General features: G+C 40.0%; 1 protein-coding gene across 1 annotated transcript in view; it reads left to right on the forward strand.

Moving 5' to 3' along the window:
• Positions 1 to 5606: 5606 nt before the first annotated feature.
• Positions 5607 to 23450, forward strand: part of ALLC (allantoicase) — a 28699-nt gene continuing 10855 nt past the window's right edge. The window contains exons 1-6 of the mRNA XM_055123495.1: positions 5607 to 5696; positions 7396 to 7446; positions 9691 to 9778; positions 11333 to 11458; positions 13303 to 13382; positions 14690 to 14822. Coding sequence (XP_054979470.1) covers positions 5607 to 5696; positions 7396 to 7446; positions 9691 to 9778; positions 11333 to 11458; positions 13303 to 13382; positions 14690 to 14822 — 568 coding nt within the window. The remainder of the gene's footprint in view (positions 5697 to 7395; positions 7447 to 9690; positions 9779 to 11332; positions 11459 to 13302; positions 13383 to 14689; positions 14823 to 23450) is intronic.

The raw sequence follows: 23450 nt of genomic DNA on the forward strand, positions 1-23450 counted from the left end.
CAGAGGAATCAAACTTGATAATTAAACAATTTTTGGTTTGAGGCCACACCTGAAGTTGCTCAGAGGCTGCTCCTGCCTCTCTGTTTAGGGGTCACTCTGGCAGTACTTGGGGAATCATGTGATATTAGAGATAGAATCTGGGTCTCATAAACGAAGCATGTACTCAATCTGCTGAACTATCTCTCTGGCGCCGTATTCTATTTTTGATTTAAAAGAAATGTTGAGGTAAATGGCTTACACAAGTTGTTGAGGTAAATGACTTACAAAAGTTTTGATGTTTATGTTTTTGTGCAAAAAGTTATTGCACCCTACTCATCACTATAATGTCAAAGTTCATCCACCATTGTTTTCAAGTGTGTCCAGTTCCTCCTTGCATGCTGTCATCAAATCACTTCTAGTCAACGCCTCCTGGCCCCACTTAACTTCACACTTGGTAACTTCAGTTCTGTTGTCAGAGTTCAAGGGTTTGGTATTGTTCAATACTGTCTATACCCTTATTTCATTTCTTTATAGATTACAGATGAGCGAGATTGTAGATGAATGAGATTGCCTGTTATTTGTCCTGCTCCCTCTCATTTATTTTGCGTCATATAATGCTTAACACATATTAGTCACATTGTAACAAGAGTCAAGATTTTATCTTTTCTTAAAGCCAAGTAGTTGTCAAGGTGTATACATACTATACTGCAATTTCTTAACGCACTTATATTATAAGGCTTTGTATGAAATCACAAAAACCAGATAGCATGAACTCTATACAAATTTTAGAATTACTTGCTATATTTCCTTGAAAAATGCCAGTGGAGTCCTGATAGAGATTGCATTGAACCTGTAAATTGCTTTATTCTTCAATTTATGAACATAGGTTGTCTTTCAATTTCTTTGTATTCTGTCTTTTCCAACAATGTCTTACAGTTATTATTGACACAACAATGTCAGTGCTTAGCTCTTTCATTTGCTTTGTAAAGTGTGCTTCAAGTATTATATCTTTTACACAGATGTATTTGTGACACAGTCATAATGTGATTATTTTCTTCATTTATCTTCCTCCCAATTCATGTTAAATAAATACTGTATGTTTTTGTATATTGTTTGTATCCTGTATTCATTATTCCTAGTATTTTTTTAGTGGAGTCTTACGTGCATATTGAAAGATATAATAGTTCTACTTCTTTTCCAATTTAGTTTCCTTTTACGTCCCCTTCAGGAGTTCCAAAATGTTGTGGAACTGCAATGGTGAGAGTGGACATCCTTGTTTTATTCCCAATTTTAGAAGAAAATCTTTATGCTCTTAACAGTGTGATATTAGCTGTGAGTCTGTCATATATGGGCTTTATCTTTTTTTTAGGTTCACCAAAATATATTTTTTGCAATTATTATACATTTAATTTTCATTAAGTAGTTCACAATAGTTCATTACAGATAATATTCAAACACCAACTCAACCAGCAAGCCTCTTCTGACCATAATAAGAGGGAAGAGTGTAAAGGTTGTTGATTTCATTTTGGGGCCCTTTAAGCCCACATATAATAGAATACAAGCAAATATGTTAAAACCTAACACATGTGTGCTGCTTTGGATACATCAGTGGGCTAAAGTATAAGAGGTCCAGGAAAAACTGCGTTGCTCTCTTCTGGGAGCTTTGTTTTATAGATCTTGGTCATTGATGAGATTACATGGTGCTGGGGGCAGTTTGTGGGTGTGACTGCCAAGCTGCTGGAAGATTTGGGATCTGTGTGGAGGAGACCCAGTCCCAATCTGAGCAGGCTTGGAGAGCTCAGCCATGGGTCCTGCATACCTGGGTTCCTCTGTTGGTTCCCTCATGGGTGAGGCTTGTCCAAGTGTGTGGAGTATGGCTGCAGTTGGATTCTGGAGGTTTTTGGCTGCTGGGGCTTTGCTTGGGGTGGGGAGGGAAACTCAACCTGCCCCCCTCCAAGGGCTCGGGTGAAGACAGCCTGGCACGGGGACAGGAGATTCTGCCATAAGGGGTTTATCATATTGAGATATATTCATTCTATTGCTAGTTTTTTGAGCTTTGTAATAATGGGTCTTGTAAAATGTTTTATATGAATCTATTGTGATCATGTGATATTTATCTTTTCTTTTGTCAATGTGGTTTATTATATTAATTGATTTGCTTATGCCCAACCATCCTAGTACCCAGAAAATGAATACCAATGGTTTTAAGGTGTAATTCTTTTATGATATTGCTGAATTTAATTGATCAGGAAGATTTTTTTGTATCTGTGTTCACATATACATGGGTCGTGTGTGTGTGTGTGTGTGTGTGTGTGTGCTCATGTATGTGTGTGAAGTCCTTTCTTGGCAATATTACCTTTAAAAAATATGTCTGGAAGCATTGCCAGCAGGTTAGCATTTCACCTCATTAAGAAGCTCACCAATGTTTTTTTTTTAATTTTTAAAAATTTTATTGAATCACTGTGAGATAGTTACAAGCTTTCATGTTTGGGTTACAATCTCACTATGATCAAACACCTATCCCTCCACCAGTGCACATTCCCCACCACCAATATCCCAGGTATACCCCTCCTTTCCCACATTTCCCTGCCTCTAACGCAGACATTATTCCCCATACTCTCTACTTTTGGGCATTATGGCTTGCAACACAGACACTGAGAGGTCATCATGTTTGGTCCATGATCTACTTTCGGCATGCATCTCCAATCCCAACTGGTTCCTCCAGCCATCATTTTCTTAGTGATCCCTTCTCTATTCCATCTGCCTTCTCCCTCCACTCATGAAGCAGTCTTCCAGCTATGGGGAAATCCCCCTGGCCCTTGTATCTACCATCCTTGGGTGTCAGCCTCATGTGATGTTACCCTACACTCCACAAATGAGTGCAGTCCTTCTATGTCTGTCCCTCTCTTTCTGACTCATTTCACTTAGCATGATACTCTCCATGTTTATCCATTTATAAGCAAATTTTATGACTTTATCTCTCCTAACGGCTGCATAGTATTCCATTGTGTAGATGTACCAAAGTTTCTTTAACCAGTTATCTGTTTTAGGGCACTCGGGTTTGTTTCCATATTTTGGCTATTGTGAACAGTGCTGCAATGAATACATAGGTACAGATGTCATTTCTACTGTGCTCTTTTGCATCCTCAGGATATATTCCCAGAAGTAGTATTGCAAGGTCATATGGAAGCTCAATTTCTAATTTTTGAAGGACTGTCCATATTGTTTTCCAGAAAGGCTGGACCAATCGGCATTCCCACCAACAGTGAAGGAGCGTCCCTTTTCCCCCACATCCACACCAGCACTGGTTGCTTTGTTCTTTTGAATGTGTGCCAGTCTCTGTGGTAAAGAGCTCACCAATGTTAGGGAATGTGCATCCATAGTCTCTTTTCTCTTCCAAGCTGGTTGGCCAACAGCTATGTCTACTGCTGGCCTCTGACCTCCTCCCTCCTCTCTCTATGCTCCTCTATCATCATCATTAAACTTTATATCTAAAAATGTATAAAGGTCCTGTTTGTAAACCAGACTAGAAATAGGATTTTCTGTGACTTGTAGGTGATTTCTGGTTGTGCTTTAGAGAGGGAGGCACATGCTGTTTAGCCATGCCTTTAAATTTTTTTTTTATTTTTATAGTTGTTCACAATAATTAATTACATTTAATATTCATACACCAATTCCACCATCATTGCACCTTTCCACCACCATGTTTCGAATGTTTCCACCCAAATCCCAAATTTTGGCCCCAAGGAAGAAGCCAAAACAATTATTTTTGCATTGCTTATTATGAATAATGTGCTAAAAATGGTTCAATAAAGTTTCCTTAGAGGAAAATGCTTGAAGATTATTGTATTTCATCCTGGAACCATGAAGCCCTTGTAAAAGAGATTACAAACATGTTTGCTAAATCCAATCAAATGTTGTGTGCTATTCTTGGTACATCAGCAGTGGGGAGTCTGAGAGATCACTCCAGAAATTCTAAAATTTAGAGTACTATTACACAGAGGATTTAATCCTGTATGAGGCCTATGTTGCTCTCTTTTGGGAGCTTTATTTCTGAGCCTCTGGATCATGGCTTGCTGATGAGATTATATAGCACTGGGAGTAGTTTGTGGGTTTGACTGCCAAGCTACTGGTAAACTCGGGAGATGGGAGAGGAGTCCCATTCCCACTCCAGGTGAGCTTGGAGATTTCAGTCATGGGTCCCACAAATCTGGGTTTTCCTGCAGATTCACCAATGGGTGAGGTTTGTCCGAGCCTATGGGGAGCGGCCATGAACATGGCAGCGATTGGGTTCTGGAGGTCTTTAGCTGCCGGGGCTCTGTTGGGACAGGGAGGGAAACTCAACCCACTTCCTCCGAGTTGCACGGTGAAGACAACCTGGCTCAGGGTTCAGTTATGCTTTTATGTCACTTTTGGATTCTTAATTTTAGTTTACTTTGGGGGGGGGTATTAGGTTTATTACATAGTCACACAGGGCTAGTAGTTTCAGGTTGGACTATAGAAGTACAGAAAAATGTTGCTGTCAGCTCTGTGGACCTGTACATGTGCCAGGCACATGCTGTCTCAGGGACTCTTTCAGTTGATTACCAGCTTGGTGTCTGTTGCAAAGTTCCTGAACTGCTGAGTTCACTCTGTGTGTGTGTTTGTGTGTGTGTGTGTGAATGTGTGTGTCCCCCCTCAATTCCCATGAAAGCATCTCCATCACTACTATCATTTGGCTGATGACTATATCTTGTGAGTCATTAAGAATGGGGTGACCCCAAAGCTTGGCTCAGTGCTTGATCCTCATCATAGAATCTCTGCACATGATTGTGGAGTGAATAATAACATACCAAATTATTTTTTTTCTCTCTGTTTTTTAGGGGACACACTTGGTGGTGCTCAGGGACCCCACCTAGATCTGTGCTCAGGGACCACTCCTGATTCTATGGTCAGGGGACACTCAATTCTGTGCTCAGGGACCAGACCTGGTTCTGTACTGGAGGGTCATCCCTGGTGGTGCTCGGGGGACCACATGCAGTGTCAATATTTGAACCATCATGGCGGCTTCCACCACATAGAAGGCAAGTACACTAACTTTTGCTCAATATTTCTGGCCCTAAATGACATTTTCTTATCTAAAAAACAATGTGACATGCATGCCAGCATTGTGCCAAGAGTTTTTAAGATATCAATTATAGTTAGACACATTTAGATAGGAAATAGGTAGTTTGGAAAACAGCTAGGTGATTTGGAAACCTTACTTTCCTTTCCCCATCAAAGATATTGTTTGTTCATTTATTTTTTAAATTTTTTTATTTTTAATTTTTTTGCTTTTTGGGTCACACCTGGCGATGCACAGGGGTTACTCCTGGCTCTGCACTCAGGAATTACCCCTGGTGGTGCTCAGGGGACCATATGGGATGCTGCGATTCGAACCCGGGTTGGCCGCGTGCAAGGCAAATGCCCTACCCACTGTGCTATCGCTCCAGCCCCTTGTTTGTTCATTTAGAAGATGTGAATAACACTAAAATGGCAGAGTTGTTCTAAGAATTAAAATAAGGTGAGGGTCTCATCACTCACAGAGTCTGCTGCCCACCCACTATACCAGAAGGTAATGGAGCTCACCTTTCTCTTTTGTAGAATACATGATGGATTTTCCCAAGGAGGGATCACGAATCAGGATTCCAGACTTCACCCAGTTGATTGACCTGGCATCTGAGTCAGTAGGAGGAAAGGTAAATGGTTACTACTTTGAGGCAAGTCCCTAAGGCAATCACACAAGGGACCTATTTACCACTTCAGCGAATTTCCTACGTGTCAGGATTTGGGTGGAATACCAGCATAAATGGGAGCCATCATTGTTAAAAGACAGACAAAGAACTTTGATCAAATTGGTGATAATTATAAATCAAGGGCAATATTGCCTTTAGTTAGAAACTGAGAAAATTTATTTATTTATTTATTTATTTTTTGAAACTGAGAAAATTTAGCCTGTGAAAAATTCACTATACCTGTGTTTTTTCATAACATTTAGATCAGTACTCCTCAAGATAGCATGAGAATCCCCTTGAGAACTTCATAGACATTGTACACATGATTCAATACCAGAATACATGAGCTGTGTGGTACCAGTAATGAATTAGGTTGTGGTATTAACAATGCACAAGCTGAGATACCTGGAATGTGCGAGGTACTCAGAACCAATAATGGACAAGGTATAGGACCTGAAAAGTAGAAGGTGCTTGAGGTATCACCACCTACAACTGTATGGTACCCATTATATACAAAGTGGTGGGACTAGAAATGTACAAAGTGTGTAGCAGACACCAGTTACCACCAGTGTTGCTGGCCTGTGCGTGCACAAAAGGACGGCCACTCCTTATACTCAGTCATTAAGGCTAGGAAGGGTGCTGTGGGAACTTATCTACTCCACATGTCAGTGAGATCAACGAGGTGGAGGTGCGAACAGCATCCCTCCAGGGAAGGGATATTCAAGGACTCTGCAAGTGGAGGAGGGACCTGGCCTAGCAAAGTGAGCTGAGGGCATTTCAGGCTGAGGACTCGGGGGAAGGAGTAGGTGTGCTCCAGCTGGGTTGGTATTTTGGCAACAGAGCAGGTATGGGACATGGGAGAAGGAACTGGAGAAGAATGATCCTGTGCCCTGTGCAGGTTTCTGCTGAAAGATCTGGAGGAGGTGAGAATCTCCATGTTAGCTGTCTTACTTCACCCTGCTAAATTCTCAAGGCCAGCAGGTCGACCCCAATGCAGCAACAATACCCCCACACTCTGCCAAACAAACCAGGGCAGCACACCAATAGCAGGGTCCTCCTCTGCCTCAGAGGTTCTGGGATGGACTCAGCAATTCCACCTCCCACAACCCCCCTCCCTCCCTCCCCGCCAACTTCAGGTTCCACAGTTCCAAGTTTAACTGGGGGTCAGGAGCCATTACTTACGCCTGCTTGCTTTGGGTACTACGGAGGCTTCTCAAAGGCCTCCAAAGTCCCATTTGAGTCAGTCAATCACCAAATTCCTGCATGGCATCCTTCAGAGAACTGACTAACTCACAGGGGTGACCCTGTGAGCATCCCCTCACCCCCACCCCCACTACTCTGGTTATGAAAGAATCGCAAAGCCCTCAGTTCTTGAAAAGAAGAAAAAGTTGACTTTGGTTCTTCCTAAGTGTAAGAAGTTAGCACATTTGCTGCCAGATGGTAAAGGGGATTAAGCAAAAGGGGTGGGAAGAAGAGATGAAGGAGGAGGCAGACAATGAAATCTAAACATTTAAAAAGCATTGTAGCTTAATTGCATATTGTTTCTCTGCCCCCAAGCAATTTTGGTTCTCTTTTTACTGCATCTCGTAATGTTTCACTAGGGAATGAAATAAAATGGTTTTTAATTTATGGTTATTTTATCTTTATTTCTTTATTTGCCTAGGTTTTATTTTCAACAGATGACTTTTTCGCTCCTGCAGAAAACCTTATAAAGGTATTGTAAATTGGCATTCTGTGATGTAAAGTGCTGCGTGGAGTGATCTATGCCGCCATGTTAATTAAAATCTACCCATATATTTGGGATGAGAGTCGTGTGATGTGTACCGGTGAATTGGCACATTAGGCCATAGCAACATGGAGAAATCAGCATCAAGTCGTGCTACGATGTTGCAGACACAGCTGGGGCCTGCCACCACCAGGAAGGACCACATTGCTTTATGGGGAGTAACTGAGCGCCTCAGATTTTGTACGTCTGTCTAACATGAGCTCATCATCTGTGTGGGGAAGCAAAGTGACACACATCTTTCATTTTGAGAAAAAAATTTCTTAAATGCCCAATTATAAAAAATGTAGGTTTAGGGGAGAGACTCTCCAAACAATAATAGTGAGTTTTGTTGAAATATTGTATGCAATCAAAGTGAAAGTAAAGTGAAATTTATTAGTTACACAGGCGGGGGGGGCTAAGGATGGGGGGCTAGGGGCGTGGGGGGGCGGGGTGGAGCTATACTGGGATTCTTGGTGGTGGAATATGAGCACTGGTGAAGGGATGGGTATTCGAGCATTGTATAACTGAGATTTAAACCTGAAAACTTTGTAACTTTCCACATGGTGACTCAATAAAAATAAAAAAATAAAATATTAATTCTATATTTCTGATGAAAAAATTCCCATTATTTGGTATGCAATGCAAAAGCATGGAACAAAAGATTAAATTCAGTGAAATTAAACTATTTTCTGTAAAAGTTTAAAAAAAATGTAGGACATGTTTACTAAAAAAAAAAAAAGACAAAGAAAAATCCTAAAATCTTAGGGAAGAAGCAGAAATTCTGCTGGAACTTTGTTGCCTTGATTGATTGACCAGCATGAGTGTGGATGAGAGAGGCGAGAGAGGCAGGGGACACACACAGATGCACACAGGACAGGCTCTGTATGACACCACTGTAGCATGTTCTCTGTTGTCCTCCATCATGGTGTCAAGCCTGATGGGTTGGGCTGGTCCACAGCCTGTTGCGGTCTGAGACCTCTGAGGTATCTTACATACGTGAACTGACTTAACTCCTCAGAGAAGGCAATAATAAAATGAGGAATAATGATGTTAAACTTGCTCAAGGTCAACACTCTTACATGTATGAAAAATCTGACAATTTTTATTTATTTTATTTATTTTTATTTTTTGCTTTTTGGGTTACACCCAGTGATGCACAGGGGTTACTCCTGGTTCGGCACTCAGGAATCACCCCTGGCAGTGCTCAGGGGACCATATGGGATGCTGGGAACCGAACCTAGGTCGGCCGCGTGCAAGGCAAACACCCTACCCCCTGTGCTATTGCTTCAGCCCCTGACAATTTTTATTTTTAAAGGATTGTTCATAATGCTTTTCATAGAGGTTGGCACGATTTCTGTTACCACCATCTATGAATGAAGGCTCCTTTTTCTCCACCTCCTTGCCAGAATTTGTGGTTTCCAACCTTTTTGTATAGACCATTCTCAGTGGTGTGAGATAATTTTGGTTTGAAATTTTATAGTGACATGATGCTGAGCATTTTTCCATGTGTCTATGGTTTATCTATATGTCTTTGGAGAAGGTTCTATTTATATCTTCTGATCTTTTGTTTTGTTTTCCCTTCTTCCTTTGGGGTGGTCCTCTGGTTATCATGCTTATGTACTTGGTTGCAGTGTCCTGGGAGTGGTACTTGCTGTGGTACTGGTGATTCCACTTAGTTGTGTAGGTAGTGCTGGGGACTGAACTCATGTTCTCTCCTGCAAAGGGCAGGAAAGCACTGAAGGTCTTTGCTCTGCTGGACTCTGAGTCTCTGGCTTACTTTTCACTAGACTCATCGAATACCTTGTTCAATAACCTTTTTCTGAGAGCCTTTGGAAATCCACCCATACTCTTTCTCACTTTGTTCTAGTGACTTTCTAGCATGCACCTAAATTGGAATTTACATCATTAGTGGGGTCAGAGATTAATTGTGCTCTGTGTTTATTTATTGCCACAGTAGGTGACTCTGTACAGAAGACTACAGCCAAGTAAACTTACTTTCTCTTCTATTAAACAAAGTCATGGAGGCATCTTCTGATTTGAAATGGACTACCTGTGCATGAAGTTTGGGGCTTTACCCTTAGGCCTTCTCAGGATACATAAGAGATCTGTTTACATGGTCTATCTATTCTTTAGTGTGGCAAAATCCTAGGTTTTTGTCTATTATTGTCAACTTGCTATGTGTTTTTGCTTTAGAGTGAAAGCCCAATGTTTAAAGAACATGAATACACAGAGTTTGGGAAATGGATGGATGGATGGGAGACCAGAAGAAAAAGAATTCCAGGTAAAAATATGACAGCTGTTCATGAATACTGCAAAGTTGACAAATAGGAACTCTTGAAAGCTAGTCTATATTTTGTTTCAAAATATTTTGACTTTCCAATCAGTGCTAGGGGCCTAGGCTCATTCTTGGAGTCACCTAGCTATGTGGAATCGACGGACTAAAGCTTGGTAGGAAGTGTACTTCCGCTTGCACCCAGTGGTACTTGAGGTTATCAGGCCAAACCCAGTGGTGCTCGTGGCCTTCAGAGCTACACCTGGTAGTGCGTGGATCAAACTTGGAGTTTGATATGCAAGGCCTATGCTCCAACCCTTTGAATGATCTCTGTGGCCACTATGATTGATGTTTACATGGGGCTCTTGACACGTCCTTTGTAGATGTCAGGATCTGACAATGTAGTGGTGGGGGGGGTGATTGGAACCTTAAGCCTTACATTTTGCATGTCTCAAAAAAGGATGAGGGCAAAAACCTTGATGAAAATAAAAATATTGGTGAAAACTGTAGATAAGTTTATCACAATTGTCTGAACTAGGAGTTATCATTCTCATATAATTACTATAAAAGACTCATTCACATCGTAGGTGCTATAATTAGTAGGAAAAGCTGGGGATTGATTAAGATCTGTCCAACAACTCTGCCTTATGTCACACTTGCTTGTATATGATGTTAAGATGATACTTACCAGTTTCAGTCAAAATACTCCTTTAAAAATTGAAGAAATGATAGCAAAAGTGAAGTAATTCAGTGTTAGGTTAAGGAATGGCTTTGCACATTATTTGATTTTAATAAATGTGGTCACTTCAAAGTGGGTCTGTATCTGATTTCAAGAAACCAAGAGAGCTGCACAATAATGTGCTGATTTTACAAGTAGACTTCAGTAGACATAATGTTTGTAGGGAGGGAAGATGCTTAGAGAATATTCAATAGCTTCAGATAACAATGAGCATTTGCAGGAGTCCAGATTCTGTAGTGAACACATGCTGAGCTGGATCAGTATTCTCTGTGCCACAGATCATAGTGGAAGAGGCTAATCTCATCCTTGATTCACAACTGAAGAAATGAGACTCCAAAAGACCAAAATAGTTACAAAGGATACACTAGAAATGACCAGTTTGGAATCTGATCAGGTTTTTCTGAATCCAGCATCTATACATTTTCTCTTTGCTCTTTGGGCCATGCTCAGTGATGATCAGAATTCTGGCTATCACTCTTGGCAGTACTTGGGAGATAGGATGGAGTGCCGAGGTTTGAATCAGTGTTGATGGCATGCACAGAAAGCATGTTAACTCCTGTACTACCTCTACAGTTAAATAAAATTTCCAATTTGACTAAAATCAAAGACTCATATGCAATCTGTCATGTGTAGCAATATTATGAGAAATTATCACTGAGAATTGGTGGGAGGAGTTAATGATAAAAGAAACAAAATAATAACACCATCATGAACAACTTAAACTTCTATCATTACTTCTATTTTATCTTATTTTAATTATTTTTTAAAATTATTTTACACCACATGTTCATCAAAGCTAATCAGGACCTTCTTTTCTTTAATAGGTCATGATTGGTGCATTGTCAAACTGGGAGTACAAGGGATTATCCGAGGCTTTGATGTGGACATCTCTTATTTCCTGGGAGATTATGCTCCCCGAATTTCAATTCAAGCAGCTAACTTGGAAAAAGGTACCGTGGGCATCATTGGTACCCAGAATGAGATTGTGGGGTTTGGAAGGCTGATTTGGTTTCTAGTTGGTTACTTTTCTCCCTAATAGTTTCAGTAATGTGTTTAGGACCCTTTTCTGCAAGGGAATGTAGATTAAATTCCCATTAGAGTGCTGTGCGATTTTTGAGTTTTAACTTGAGTTTTTTGGTCCTATATAGAGTTCAATATAGATTTCTCCATTTCTCAGCTCTTCAGGCCTTAGCAGAGGCCTGAATCCTATCAGTGAATTTGGTGAGCAGGCTACTGGGATGGTTTATAGGGAGTGGATTTTCTGGGAGATCCGGATCTGTAGGAATCAGGTCTCAGAGCTGTGAGGACGATGGTGCCCACCCTGAGAGGTGCTATTGCATGTGCTCATCAGGCAGTCGTTTGGGGGTTTGCAGGAAGGGGTCCTTTCCATATCCTGAATGCTAGACCATACGAACCATGCAGGCTCCTAAAGCTAGACATTTATTCCTTTAATTGGTACCACCAGAACAAATTATTTTAGAAATATGTACTATTATATGTATATATACATGTCTTTAGAAAAGAGATACAATGTCAGTTGGACAAACATACTAAAGGTGCTATTTACACAACTCTGCTGATTCCCACACATTTTAGGAGTGAATGGTCTTGTTTTAGACAGACAGTTAGACACCTTCACGGTTATGAGGCCAAGACCAGAGTTATAGTACAGCAGGTCGGCACAAATAGTACAGCACGTATTTGCCTTGTACACGTCAGACTTGGATTTAATCTTTGGCACCACATATGAACCCCTGAGCCTCATCAGGAGCGATCCCTGAGTGCAGAGCCCGGCCATCTGCATAGCCTGGTTTGGCTCAAACAACACAAAAGAAAACAAAACAAACGAGTTTCGAGGTCAGAGAGATAAACAGCAGTTAAGGTGCTTGCCTGGCACATGACTGACTCAGGTTCGATCCCTGGCACCCATATAGTCCCTCAAGCATGACCGGGAGTATACCCTGAGCTCAGAGCCATGAGCCATCCCTGAGCACAGCTGGGGGTGGCCTCAAAATAGAAAGAAATGTTAAATGTTAGTAGTGATGGTACTATATAGGTAGAAGATGATAATAATCTAAGATTCCTTCAACTGTAGATCAATTGCCTATGATTGCTTCTATTTCTGAATTCCCTGAATATCAATTCTAAGTAAGTCATGGAAGAAGTATTTATAACCTTACAAAACTTCTAAAACAAAAATTCTAAAACTTTCTTTATCTAATCTTGAACATTCTATCATGAGGCAAAACTTTTGAAGTTTTAAATAACTTGGGGACTGGAGTGGTAGCACAGTGGGTAGGGTGTTTGCTTTGCACGTGACCGACCTAGGTTCAATTCCTCCATCCCTCTCAGAGAGCCTGGCAACTTACTGAGACTATCCCGCCTGCACGGCAGAGCCTGGAAAGCTACTTGTGGAGTATCCAATATGCCAAAAACAGTAACAAGAAGTCTCACAATGGAGACGTTACTGGTGCCCGCTTGAGCAAATCGATGAACAACGGGACGACAGTGAAGTGCTACAGATCTAACTTGGAAACCATATTTAGTCTTTTGGCAAGCAAGGGTACTATCAAAGATATTACATATTATCATTTGAAATGATCACTAATAGTATAAAAAATTGAAGAACTCCAACAATTGTGTGTTTCTTTCACAATCTGTTATGTTGACATAGAAATCATCACTTTTAGTGATATTTCACAAAATGAAAGTTAACCATATAACGTGTTTAAAGAGTATATTCCATTTTAACTGGAAGATGAATTTTAACCCTGAATGGTTACTTTGACTTCAGATCAACAACCAGAAATCCCCCAAAGAGGACTCAGGACAGGATCCGCAGCCACACCTCAGGAGTTTGAAGCCATTGCTAAGGTACACCTCCACGAAAGAGCTGGGTCCTGCCCCAGTGGTCGGGGCAGTAAAGAAGAAACTGCAAAGTAGCTCTATGGGGCCATCAACGTGGCATGCCTCTCCTCCCCTTCCCGGTACACCTCATTTATATTCTGGAGAATTTGGAGTTTAGCCCTCCTCTGAGTAAGAGAAAGGCACGGTGAGCGCTTCGTACCAAGTCGAGTGCTTCCTGGTACCTATCTGCAAACAGCTTCTGGCTTCAAATGAATAAATACAGAAATTTGCCATTAAGCTTAAATACTTTAGTGGGGAGTAGTGATGGTGCTTTTGGGTCACATCTGATGTGCTTGAGGTACTCCTGGTTCTGTGTTCAAGAGTCACTCCTGGCAGTGCTCAGGGGACCCAGAAGTGTTGGGGATCAAACCCCGGCTTCATACATGCAGAGCATGTGCTTAGCTCCTAACTCTTCATCCTTAAATAATTTTTTATAACAACTTCACAAAAGCAGGGGGCTGGAGCAATAGCACAGCGGGTAGGGCGTTTGCCTTGCACACAGCCGACCCAAGTTCAATTCCCAGCATCCCATATGGTCCCCTGAGCATTGCCAGGGATAATTCCTGAGTGCAGAGCCAGGAGTAACCCCAGTGCATTGCTGGGTGTGACCTAAAAAGCAAAAAAACAACAGCAAAAATAATAAAACCAACTTTATAAAAGTAGCTATGTCTAGTGAACTAAAAAAAAACAATGTAGTGAATTTAAAAAATAATGTGTTATTGCACATTCTTTCCCCCCAATGCTTGTTTAGTAATGATATTGCACTTTACATGTTTGTTGACCTATAACTGAATGGGAGAGAGATAATCACAAAAGCAAATGGCTCCTCATCTTAAGAAAGTACTAATATGGAGAAAATAGTTGGAAGGTTCAGGCCAACCAATTTACTCCAGATTCATGATCCCTGGGAATAACTTTGGTTTTTATTTGAATATTCAAATTATCATTCTAAGAAGCCTCAAGATGAAGGAATTCAGAGGGATGTGAGGTCTCATCCTTCATTTCCGATCTTCGCTGTCTGCTTCCTGCTCTGTCACCCACTGGCTATTTTGAACAGTGTGGAAACAAAAAACTTCAACTCAACCCAGAGTCTTTATTCTGTTTATTATTAAACTTGGGACTTGATCAGTATTTTTATTAATGTGTTTCATTAGACATCCATCATTAATTTTTATTCCAAAGCATCTCTATCCCATAAACCCCACAAAGATACTAGAACGAAAAAATTTATTGTTCCCTAGAGCCATTGCTAACATTTTAATATTTATTGCTAGCTAAAGTCCAACAACTGGCATTACTTGGTTCCCATGACAGAACTTAAGCTAGGAAAGCCTGCTTCCAGCCACAATTACTTTGCTGTTAATTCTCTGCAGAGATGGACTCACATAAGACTCAACATTTTCCCAGGTAAATATGACAAAAGCCTATACCCAGGCTCTATTTGTGTTGGGATATTAAAAAAAAAGAAATAAAATTACCCTTTCCTTGGTTTTTGATCTCTCTAAGGTTTTAGAATTATAATGTACCTATTTTGTGCTCTAATAAATTCTTCTTTTAACTCACCCACACATATAGGTAATTATATAAATTGGGATGTGACAGAACTAAACTGTAATATGTTAGATATCCATGAATAGTTCCTATTTTGTAGACTAGGCACATTAGCTACTGGATTGTCATGTTTAAACGGCTTCTATTTAGGTTTCGTTGGCATATAATACATTTAATATGCTATTCATTTACTTGAACTATATAGTTTAAGTTTAAATTATATATGTATATGATTGGACACGTATATAAATATTTAGTATGCATGACAACCATTACAGTCACTATTACTGCACTTTCATACTCTTTAGCTATAGACCTTCATCTTTCCTAATTCTTACCTACCAGAAATCTATTTACTATCTCAATTGCTTTAATTATTCTGGGCATTTTATATACTTGGTATCATATTATATGGACCTCTTATGGCAGGATTCTTTCATGTGGAATAATGTTTTCAAGGCTCCTCCTTGCTATGGCATGCAATAGTATTTCAGTTTTTTGGGGGTTGGGGTACAGTAGCAGTGCTCAGGAAATATTCCTGGCTCTGTGAATTTGGGGGTACTCAGGGGTGGGGACAATATGTGGTGCCAAAGACCAAACCAGGGTCTGCTACATGCAATGCAAGCACCTTCTATGTCTCTGACTCAAGTACTTCATTCATTTATCTGGTTATAATATTCTACTATATAAATTTCTCACACTATTTATTCATTTCCCAGTTGATAGACACTTGAACTGTTGATACCTGTGGATTATTTGAATATTGCTATTACAAATATTCCTGCATAATGTTCAGGGGGTCTGATTCAAGCAATATGTGGTCAACTGGGCTGGTGGTTCAGTGCTAGAACCTGAGGAGGCATCATTGCTCAGGCCTGTCAGTGCTGGGACCACCAGGACTAACCTATGTGTGCTGGGGAGCTCTAAGGCTTTACCTGGCAATACTCAGGAGGCCATCTGGTCCTGGAGATTGAACAAAGGTTGATAACCCCTGTACCATCTCTCTGGACCCTGTCCAAGTTTTTGGTTCATATGTTTTCCTAGGATTGGAGTGGCTAACTCATATGCTAAAATAGCATCTGCATTTTGAACTTTTTGAGTAACCATTAGTTTCATCTAAAATAACTTTTATATTCCTACCATTGGGCTGGAGCGATAGCACAGTGGGTAGGGCATTTGCATTGCACACCGCCGACCAGGGTTTGATTCCTCCGCCCTTTTCGAAGAGCCCAGCAAGCTACTGAGAGTATCTTGCCTGCACAGCAGAGCCTGGCAAGCTCCCTGTGGTGTATTTGATATGCCAAAAAACAGTAACAACAAGTCTCACATGGAGATGTTACTGGTACCCACTCGAGCAAATTGATGAGCAATGGGATGACAGTGACAGTGACAGTGATTCCTACCATCAGAGTGTGGGAATTCTGATTCCTGTATATACTCTCTTATTCTCCAAAACATGTTATAAACGAATATTTTGGTTATAGCTATTTTATTATTATGTAGTAGTATCTCATTGTGGTTTTAATTTGCATTTCCTTATGAATAAAATTTTCAGTTGCTTCCAGTTGCTTTCTGGTCATTTGTACTTTTTCTTTGGAATTTTTTGCCCATTTTATTATTATTTTTATTATTGTTTTTTAAAAATTTTATTTTTATAAAAGTTGTTCACAATAAGTGATAACATTCAATATTCTATCATCAAACTCACCACCATTACACTTTCCCACCACCATATTTCGAATTAGTCCACCCTGATCTCCAAAACAGGACCTAAATAATTTATTTTGTATTGCTTGTTATGAACAATTCTCTAAAGATGATCAAAAAAAGTTTCCTTAGAGGAAAGTGTGTGAAGATTGTTGTATCACCCTGGAGCCATTAAGCCTTTGTATAGAATATGAGATGTCATTTACGGCCATGCGATCCAGGGCTTCTAAGATTTAAAATTGGGTGACACAGCTAGAATTAAATTTTTAACTGGATGGTGACTTTGGGGTATGGGGCATCTCTGTGACATATTGCTCTCTTCCTCTTCTGAGGTTTATTTGTGAGTCTCTGGACTGTGACCGTTAATGAGCTTATGTGGCTCCAGAGGCTGTTCTTGGGCATGACTGCCAGGCTACTACTAGAAGCACAGAGATGGGGGAGGTTACCTATTCCCAACTCTGTGTGAGCCTGGAGATTTCAGTCACAAGTCCCGCATACCTGGGATTTTCAGCAGATTCACTCATGGTTGAGGCTCATCCAAGCCAGTGGAGATCAGTCATGTGCATATGTTTTTACCCATTTAAAATCGTGTAGTCTTATTGAATTATAAAAGTCCTTTATATATTCTAAATACAAATTCCATAACAGATATAACTTGCCAGTATTTTCTTCTATTCTGTGATCTCTTCCTTTCCCCCCTCATTATTTGTAAACCACATATAATGAGGGGAGAAAGGAAGAGATGTAAACATGGTTTACAAATAATGAGGGGGGAAAGGAAGAGACGTAAACATGGTTTACAAAGTTGTTCATAATACAGTTGGGCTTTTGATGTTCCAACGCTGACCCTACCACCTGAGTGAACTTCCCCCTACCATTGTCCCCATTTCCCAAGCCACCTCCTCCCAAGCCTGCAACCGCTGGTAGGCATACAATAGTTTGTTTTATATTGCTTGTTACAAGCAAAATGATTAAAGGAATTATAAAAAAATACTTCAATGAAAGAAGATTTGTGAAAGTTGTTATGCTTCACCACAGGGTTGTTAAGTCTTTTTGATATTAACTTTTTGGACTAACTTCAGTTATTTACTAAATGTTGGTAAACTGGTATGTTTAAATTAATTACTTACTTATTTTTTTGGAATCTGCTTCAATAATTTGCATCTTTTACAAATTTGTCCATTTCACCTATTATGTATTTTAGTGGTATAAAATTGTTCTTTTATAATACTTTTGATTTTTATAAAGTTCGTAGCAATGTCTTATAATATTTCTGACTTTAGTAACTGTATTTTTTATTTTTTTGGCTAATGTACCTAAAGATTTTTAATTTTTTAAAATCTTTATAAAAAAGAAAGTTTTTATTCTCATTGGTTTTCTTTGTTTTATTATTTTCTATTTTCTCCCTCTGCTTTAGTTAGGACTAATTTTCTCTTCCCCCACCCCATTATTCTACACTGAAAGTTCTTACTGTTTAATATGGCCATTTAAAGCTGTAAAATTCCCTTCAAGTTCAGCTTATTGCATCATTTTGGCACATTATATTTTCAATTTCAAATATTCTCATTTTAAAACTTTTGATTTCTTGCTTGCCTGTCATGTGGTGTTTAATTTTTATATGCCTGTATATTCCCCAAATTTCTTTTCTTTTTGTTGATTATTCTTATTTTTTGGGGGGTTTATTATTTTTTTTTAAATTTAATGTAGAAGTAGCACTGTAGTACTGTCATCCTGTTGTTCATTGATTTACTCGGGTGATTTACTCGAACACCCATCCTTCCACCAGTGCACACTTTCCACCACCAGTGACCCCAGTATATTGATCCCACCCCCCCTGCCCCATCATCTCAGTTCTCACCCTGCCTCCATGGCAGGCAATTTCCCTAGTACTCTATTCTCTACTTTTGGGCATTATGTTATTTTTTGTTTGTTTTTGGGTCACACCCAGCAACGCAGAGGGGTTATTCCTGGCTCTGCACTCAGGAATTACCCCTGGCAGTGCTCAGGGGACCATATGGGATGCTGGGAATAGAAGCTAGGTTGGCTGCGTGCAAGGCAAACACCCTACCTGCTGTGCTACTGCTCCAGCCCCTGGGCATTATGTTTTGCTCGAATTTTCTCACCACCATTCAAGCCTGTCTGCCAGGGGCAAATGCTAGATCATTTATTGTCCATTGCTCATTTTGAATATCATGGGTGCTGTGGCTGTGCGCTTCTGGAATCCTAGGTTGTAAATGGTTGGGTTCCAGAGACATTTCTGTAGGTCACTAATCCATTTGGGGATTCAGTTGGGTTTCTTTGGACCAGGGCTGTTGGTGCACTAAGATGGCGCCAGGAGGCACAGATAGGCCGACGAGCAGGTGGGGAGCTGGGGAGGGACGGCCTATTGGAGGGACAGCAGGGGAGGGACAGCTTATTAGCATACTGGAATTTTCAGCAGATTATATGTTGGTGAGGTCCATCCTGAGACGGTGGAGTCAGGCCAGGGGTATGGTGGCGATTTTGGATTGTGGAAGCAAGCGGCTGCTGAGGGCTCTGTTTGGGTCGGCACAGGCCAATCTGCCCCCCTCCTATTTACCCCAGTCCGTTCAGTCATGAGTGGGTCCGAAATTAACTGTGGCTTTTGATCTCTTTTGAGATTTATCTATGTGTCTCTGAAATAAGGTCAATAAGTGAGCTTGTATAGCTGAGCCGGAGATGGTTTGTGGGCCTGGCTCCCACATACCTAACTTTTGGCTGTTTAATTTCCTGGTAAACTTGATCCCAAGTTGTTGGGGTCCGGCCAAAGGCACAGTGGCAATTTTGTGGTGTCTGAAAGCCTGAAGGCACCATTAGGCTGCTGATGCACTCACAGGTACAAGTTGACCTGTTGGTTGCACCATACCCTGGATTATTATTTACTTTTAGCAACTTTACTCTTTCAGAGCTCTGCTTTATTCCTCCCTTTGGTATCATTATTACTATACAAAAAGTAAATCTATAAATATAAACCCAACAAACATGGTTACAATGACTACTTTATAGTTCATATTTTCTTAAGAAATTGGAAGCAGAGTACGCCTATACCTTTATTTATTTAAGGTTTGTTATACTGATGTTCCCTTTTTTCTTTTCAAGTTTACTTTGTAATTTATTTTGTTTCTGTCAGTAGAAAAGTATTTTGACAAAGCAAAGTCACCTTTACTTTGCTTTGTTTTTTCCCCTCCATAATAGCAGTGATTCGTTTCATTTTTTAATTTTTAATTTTTTAATTAGTGAATCACCGTGAGGGTGCAGTTACAGATTTACACATTTTCGAGCTTGTGTTTCTCTCATACAATGTTTGAGCACCCATCCCTCCACCAGTGTCCATTCTCTGTCACCAATGAACCCAGTATTCCTCCCACCACAATCCCACCCCCCCACCCCACCCCGCTCTGTGGGAGGGTATTCCCTTTTGTTCTCTCTCATTTTGGGTGCTGTGGTTTGCAATGGGGGTATTGAGTGACCATCGTGTTCAGTCTCTAGTCTATTTTCAGCACGCATCTCCCTTCCCGCACGGGATCTCCATTTACATTTTATTTGGTGTTACCTTCTCTATCTGAGCTGCCTTTTCCCCCAGCATGTGAGGCCAGCTTCCTAGCCATGGAGCCAACCTCCTGGTACTTATTTCTATTATTCTTGGGTGTTAGTCTCCTACTCTGTTATTTTATATTCCACAGATGAGTGCAATCTTTCTATGTCTGTCTCTCTCTTTCTGACACATTTCACTTAGCATGATGCTTTCCATGTTGATCCACTTATATGTAAACTTCATTACTTCATCTTTCTAACAGCTGCATAGTATTCCACTGCAAAGATGTACCAAAGTTACTTTAACCAGTCGTCTGTTCTTGGGCACTCAGGTTTTTTCTAGATTCTGGCTATTGTAAACAGTGCTGCAATGATGATGTTCTCTTTTTTTAAAAGCTGTTTCTGTGGATTTGAATGACTATATAGCCATTTCATTTGCAGAACACAGTAGTGCTCCCACTCACCTTTGTGCTGTTACTAGAAAATATTTTACAAAAAAGAAACATTGCTAAGTCCTGTTGGATGAGATATAAATCACATACCTATTGTTTTATGCTCTTAAAATAATGTATATCCTTATACACAGGATAAAAAATTCCTTTCATTTCTTTTATTTATTTATTTATTTATTTATTTATTTTTTATTGAATCACCATGTAGAAAGTTACAAAGCTTTCAGGCTCAAGTCTCAGTTACACAATGCTTAAACACCCATCCCTTCACCAGTTCACACATTCCACCACCAAGAACCACAGCAAACCACCCCCCATCCCCCCACCCCTCCAGCCCCCCACCCCGCCTGTGTAGCAGATAAATTTCACTTTACTTTCTCTTTACTTTGGTAACATTCAATATTTCAACAAAAAACTCACTATTATTATTTGGAGTTTCCCCCACCCAAAGTCAGACCTGCTGGAAAGTAAGCATTTGATAATTTGTTTTCCATTGCTGAGAATGAAGAGATATGAGGTCGTGTGGCCACAATAGCGGCTGCAAAGTTTTGGATTTCTGTATTTTAGTATTTTAGTAACTGAGTTCAGAGAAATTTCTGCCAGAAGTTGCATCATTGCTAGCTCGTACCTCTCTACTACATTATATTCCACATATGAGTGCAATCTTTTTATGTCTGTCTCTTTCTTTCTGTCTCATTTCACTCAACATGATACTTTCCATGTTGATCCAGTTATATGCAAATTTCATGACTTCATGCTTTCTAACAACTGCACAGTATTCCTTTGTGTAGATGTGCCAAAGTTTCTTTAACTAGTCATCTGTTTTTGGGCACTCTGTTTTTTTCCAGATTGTGGCTATTGTAAACAGTGCTGCAATGAACATAGAAATGCTAATGTCATTTCTACTATACCTTTTTGCTTCTCCGGTATATATTCCCAGGAGTGGTATTGCTGGGTCAAATGGGAGCTCAATTTATAACTTTTTGAGAATCATCCACATTGTTTTCCAAAAGGGCTGAACAAGTTCGCATTCCCACCAGCAGTGGAGTCCCTTTCTCCCCACATCCTTTCATTTCTAAAAATTAAAAAAAATTTTGAATTGAGTCACTGTAAGATACACAGTTATAAAGCTGTTCATGATCAGGTTTCAGTCATACAATTATCCAGTGACCCCAGTGCCTTATAGATCTTGGATATGAACTCTTTACCTGCTGTGTTGTGTGCAATAGTTTTTTTCTCATTCAGTAGGGTGTCTTTTGAGTTTCTACCCTTGTGCAAAAGCTTTTAGATTTTATGTAGTCTCATTTACTTATTATTTTTTTGGGGGGGCAGCTGGCCGTGCTTAAGGCTTAGTTCTGAGCCTGTGCTAGAAAGGGCTCAGGGGACTATGTACGCAGTGCTGGTTATTGAACCTTGGTTGGCTGTATGCAAGGCAAGTGCCATACCCACTGTACTATGTTCCAGCCCTACTATTTATTTTCCAAACAGTCTTTTAGTAAGTCAGATAATGTGATTATCTTGTCAGTCATTTTCTGCTCTATATTCAGGTCTACTTTCTGCTCTATATTCAGGTCTACTCCTTGATTCTCAGTAGTTTTTATAATGAAAAAATTAAATTTAATTTCAACGAGATACGCAGTTACAAAATTGTTCATGGTTGGGTTTCAGTTATCCCAACTGAAAAATGACTAATATCCAATAGTCATTTAAAAAAATAATTGATTACTTGTTTAAAGAATTGAATCACTATGAGGTACATAATCACAAAGTTGTTCATGCTTGGGTTCAGTCATGAAATGTTCCAACACCTATCCCAACCACCAGTGTACATTTCCCATCACCAATGTCCACAGTTTCCCTTCCACCTGACTTTGCTTCCTCACAGTCCCAGCCTGCCTCTATGGCAGCAATTTTCCTTCTCTCTATGTCTCTCTGTCTCTCTTTCTCTCTCTCTCCCCTCCTCTCTGCTTTTGGGCATTATGGTTTGTAGTCAAGGTACTGAGAGGTTATCATGCTTGTTCCTTTATCTACTTTCAGCACACGCGGTTCTTATCTGGAGCAATCCTTTCTAGCGATCTTTGCTATAGTGGTCCCTTCTCCATCCTAACTGCTTTCTCCCCCAGCTCTTTGGAAAACCTTCCAAACATGGACCAATCCTCCTGGCCCTTGTTTCTACTGTCTTATTTGTATTCTCAATTGCATCATGCAGTAAGTTGTAAAAATAAAACATAAGACTAGAAGGAGTCTAAGTAAAATTTAGAAATTCTAACTTCTGGCACTAAACATTACTGTATCTTTCATAAATCTTCCTAAGCATTTCTGAAATATTAATTCAGTAAAAAATGTGAAGCCCCCATGTGCGCCAGAATTGGGTGAAGGCAGATGCAATATAGATGCAAACAAGATAAATAATCACTCTGGTTTTCAAAGGTATTACATTATGAGAGTTAGGTTAATATAGCACTAGCATAGAACATTTGACAGAAACAATTTTGTATTTTAGTTTGGGGAGGTTGATACTCATATGGCCTTAAAAAGAAGATAGATTTAAACTGAGATGATAACTTTGGAGGTAATATGCAGGGGGAGATGACAAACTTAACTTGATTAGTCAATGACCAGGTGGGGGAGAAAGAAGATAGATAAAAAGAGAAAATGCTCTCAAAGACTGTCCACTTAATACTGTGGAACAAAAAGTAATCTTTAGGAGAGCTAGAAAAATTATTCTTGTATTAAAGAATGGCAAATGCAAATGCTCCAGGACAATGGGCTT

This window comes from Sorex araneus, chromosome X, assembly GCF_027595985.1.
Source record: "Sorex araneus isolate mSorAra2 chromosome X, mSorAra2.pri, whole genome shotgun sequence".
Taxonomy (NCBI): Eukaryota; Metazoa; Chordata; class Mammalia; order Eulipotyphla; family Soricidae; genus Sorex; species Sorex araneus.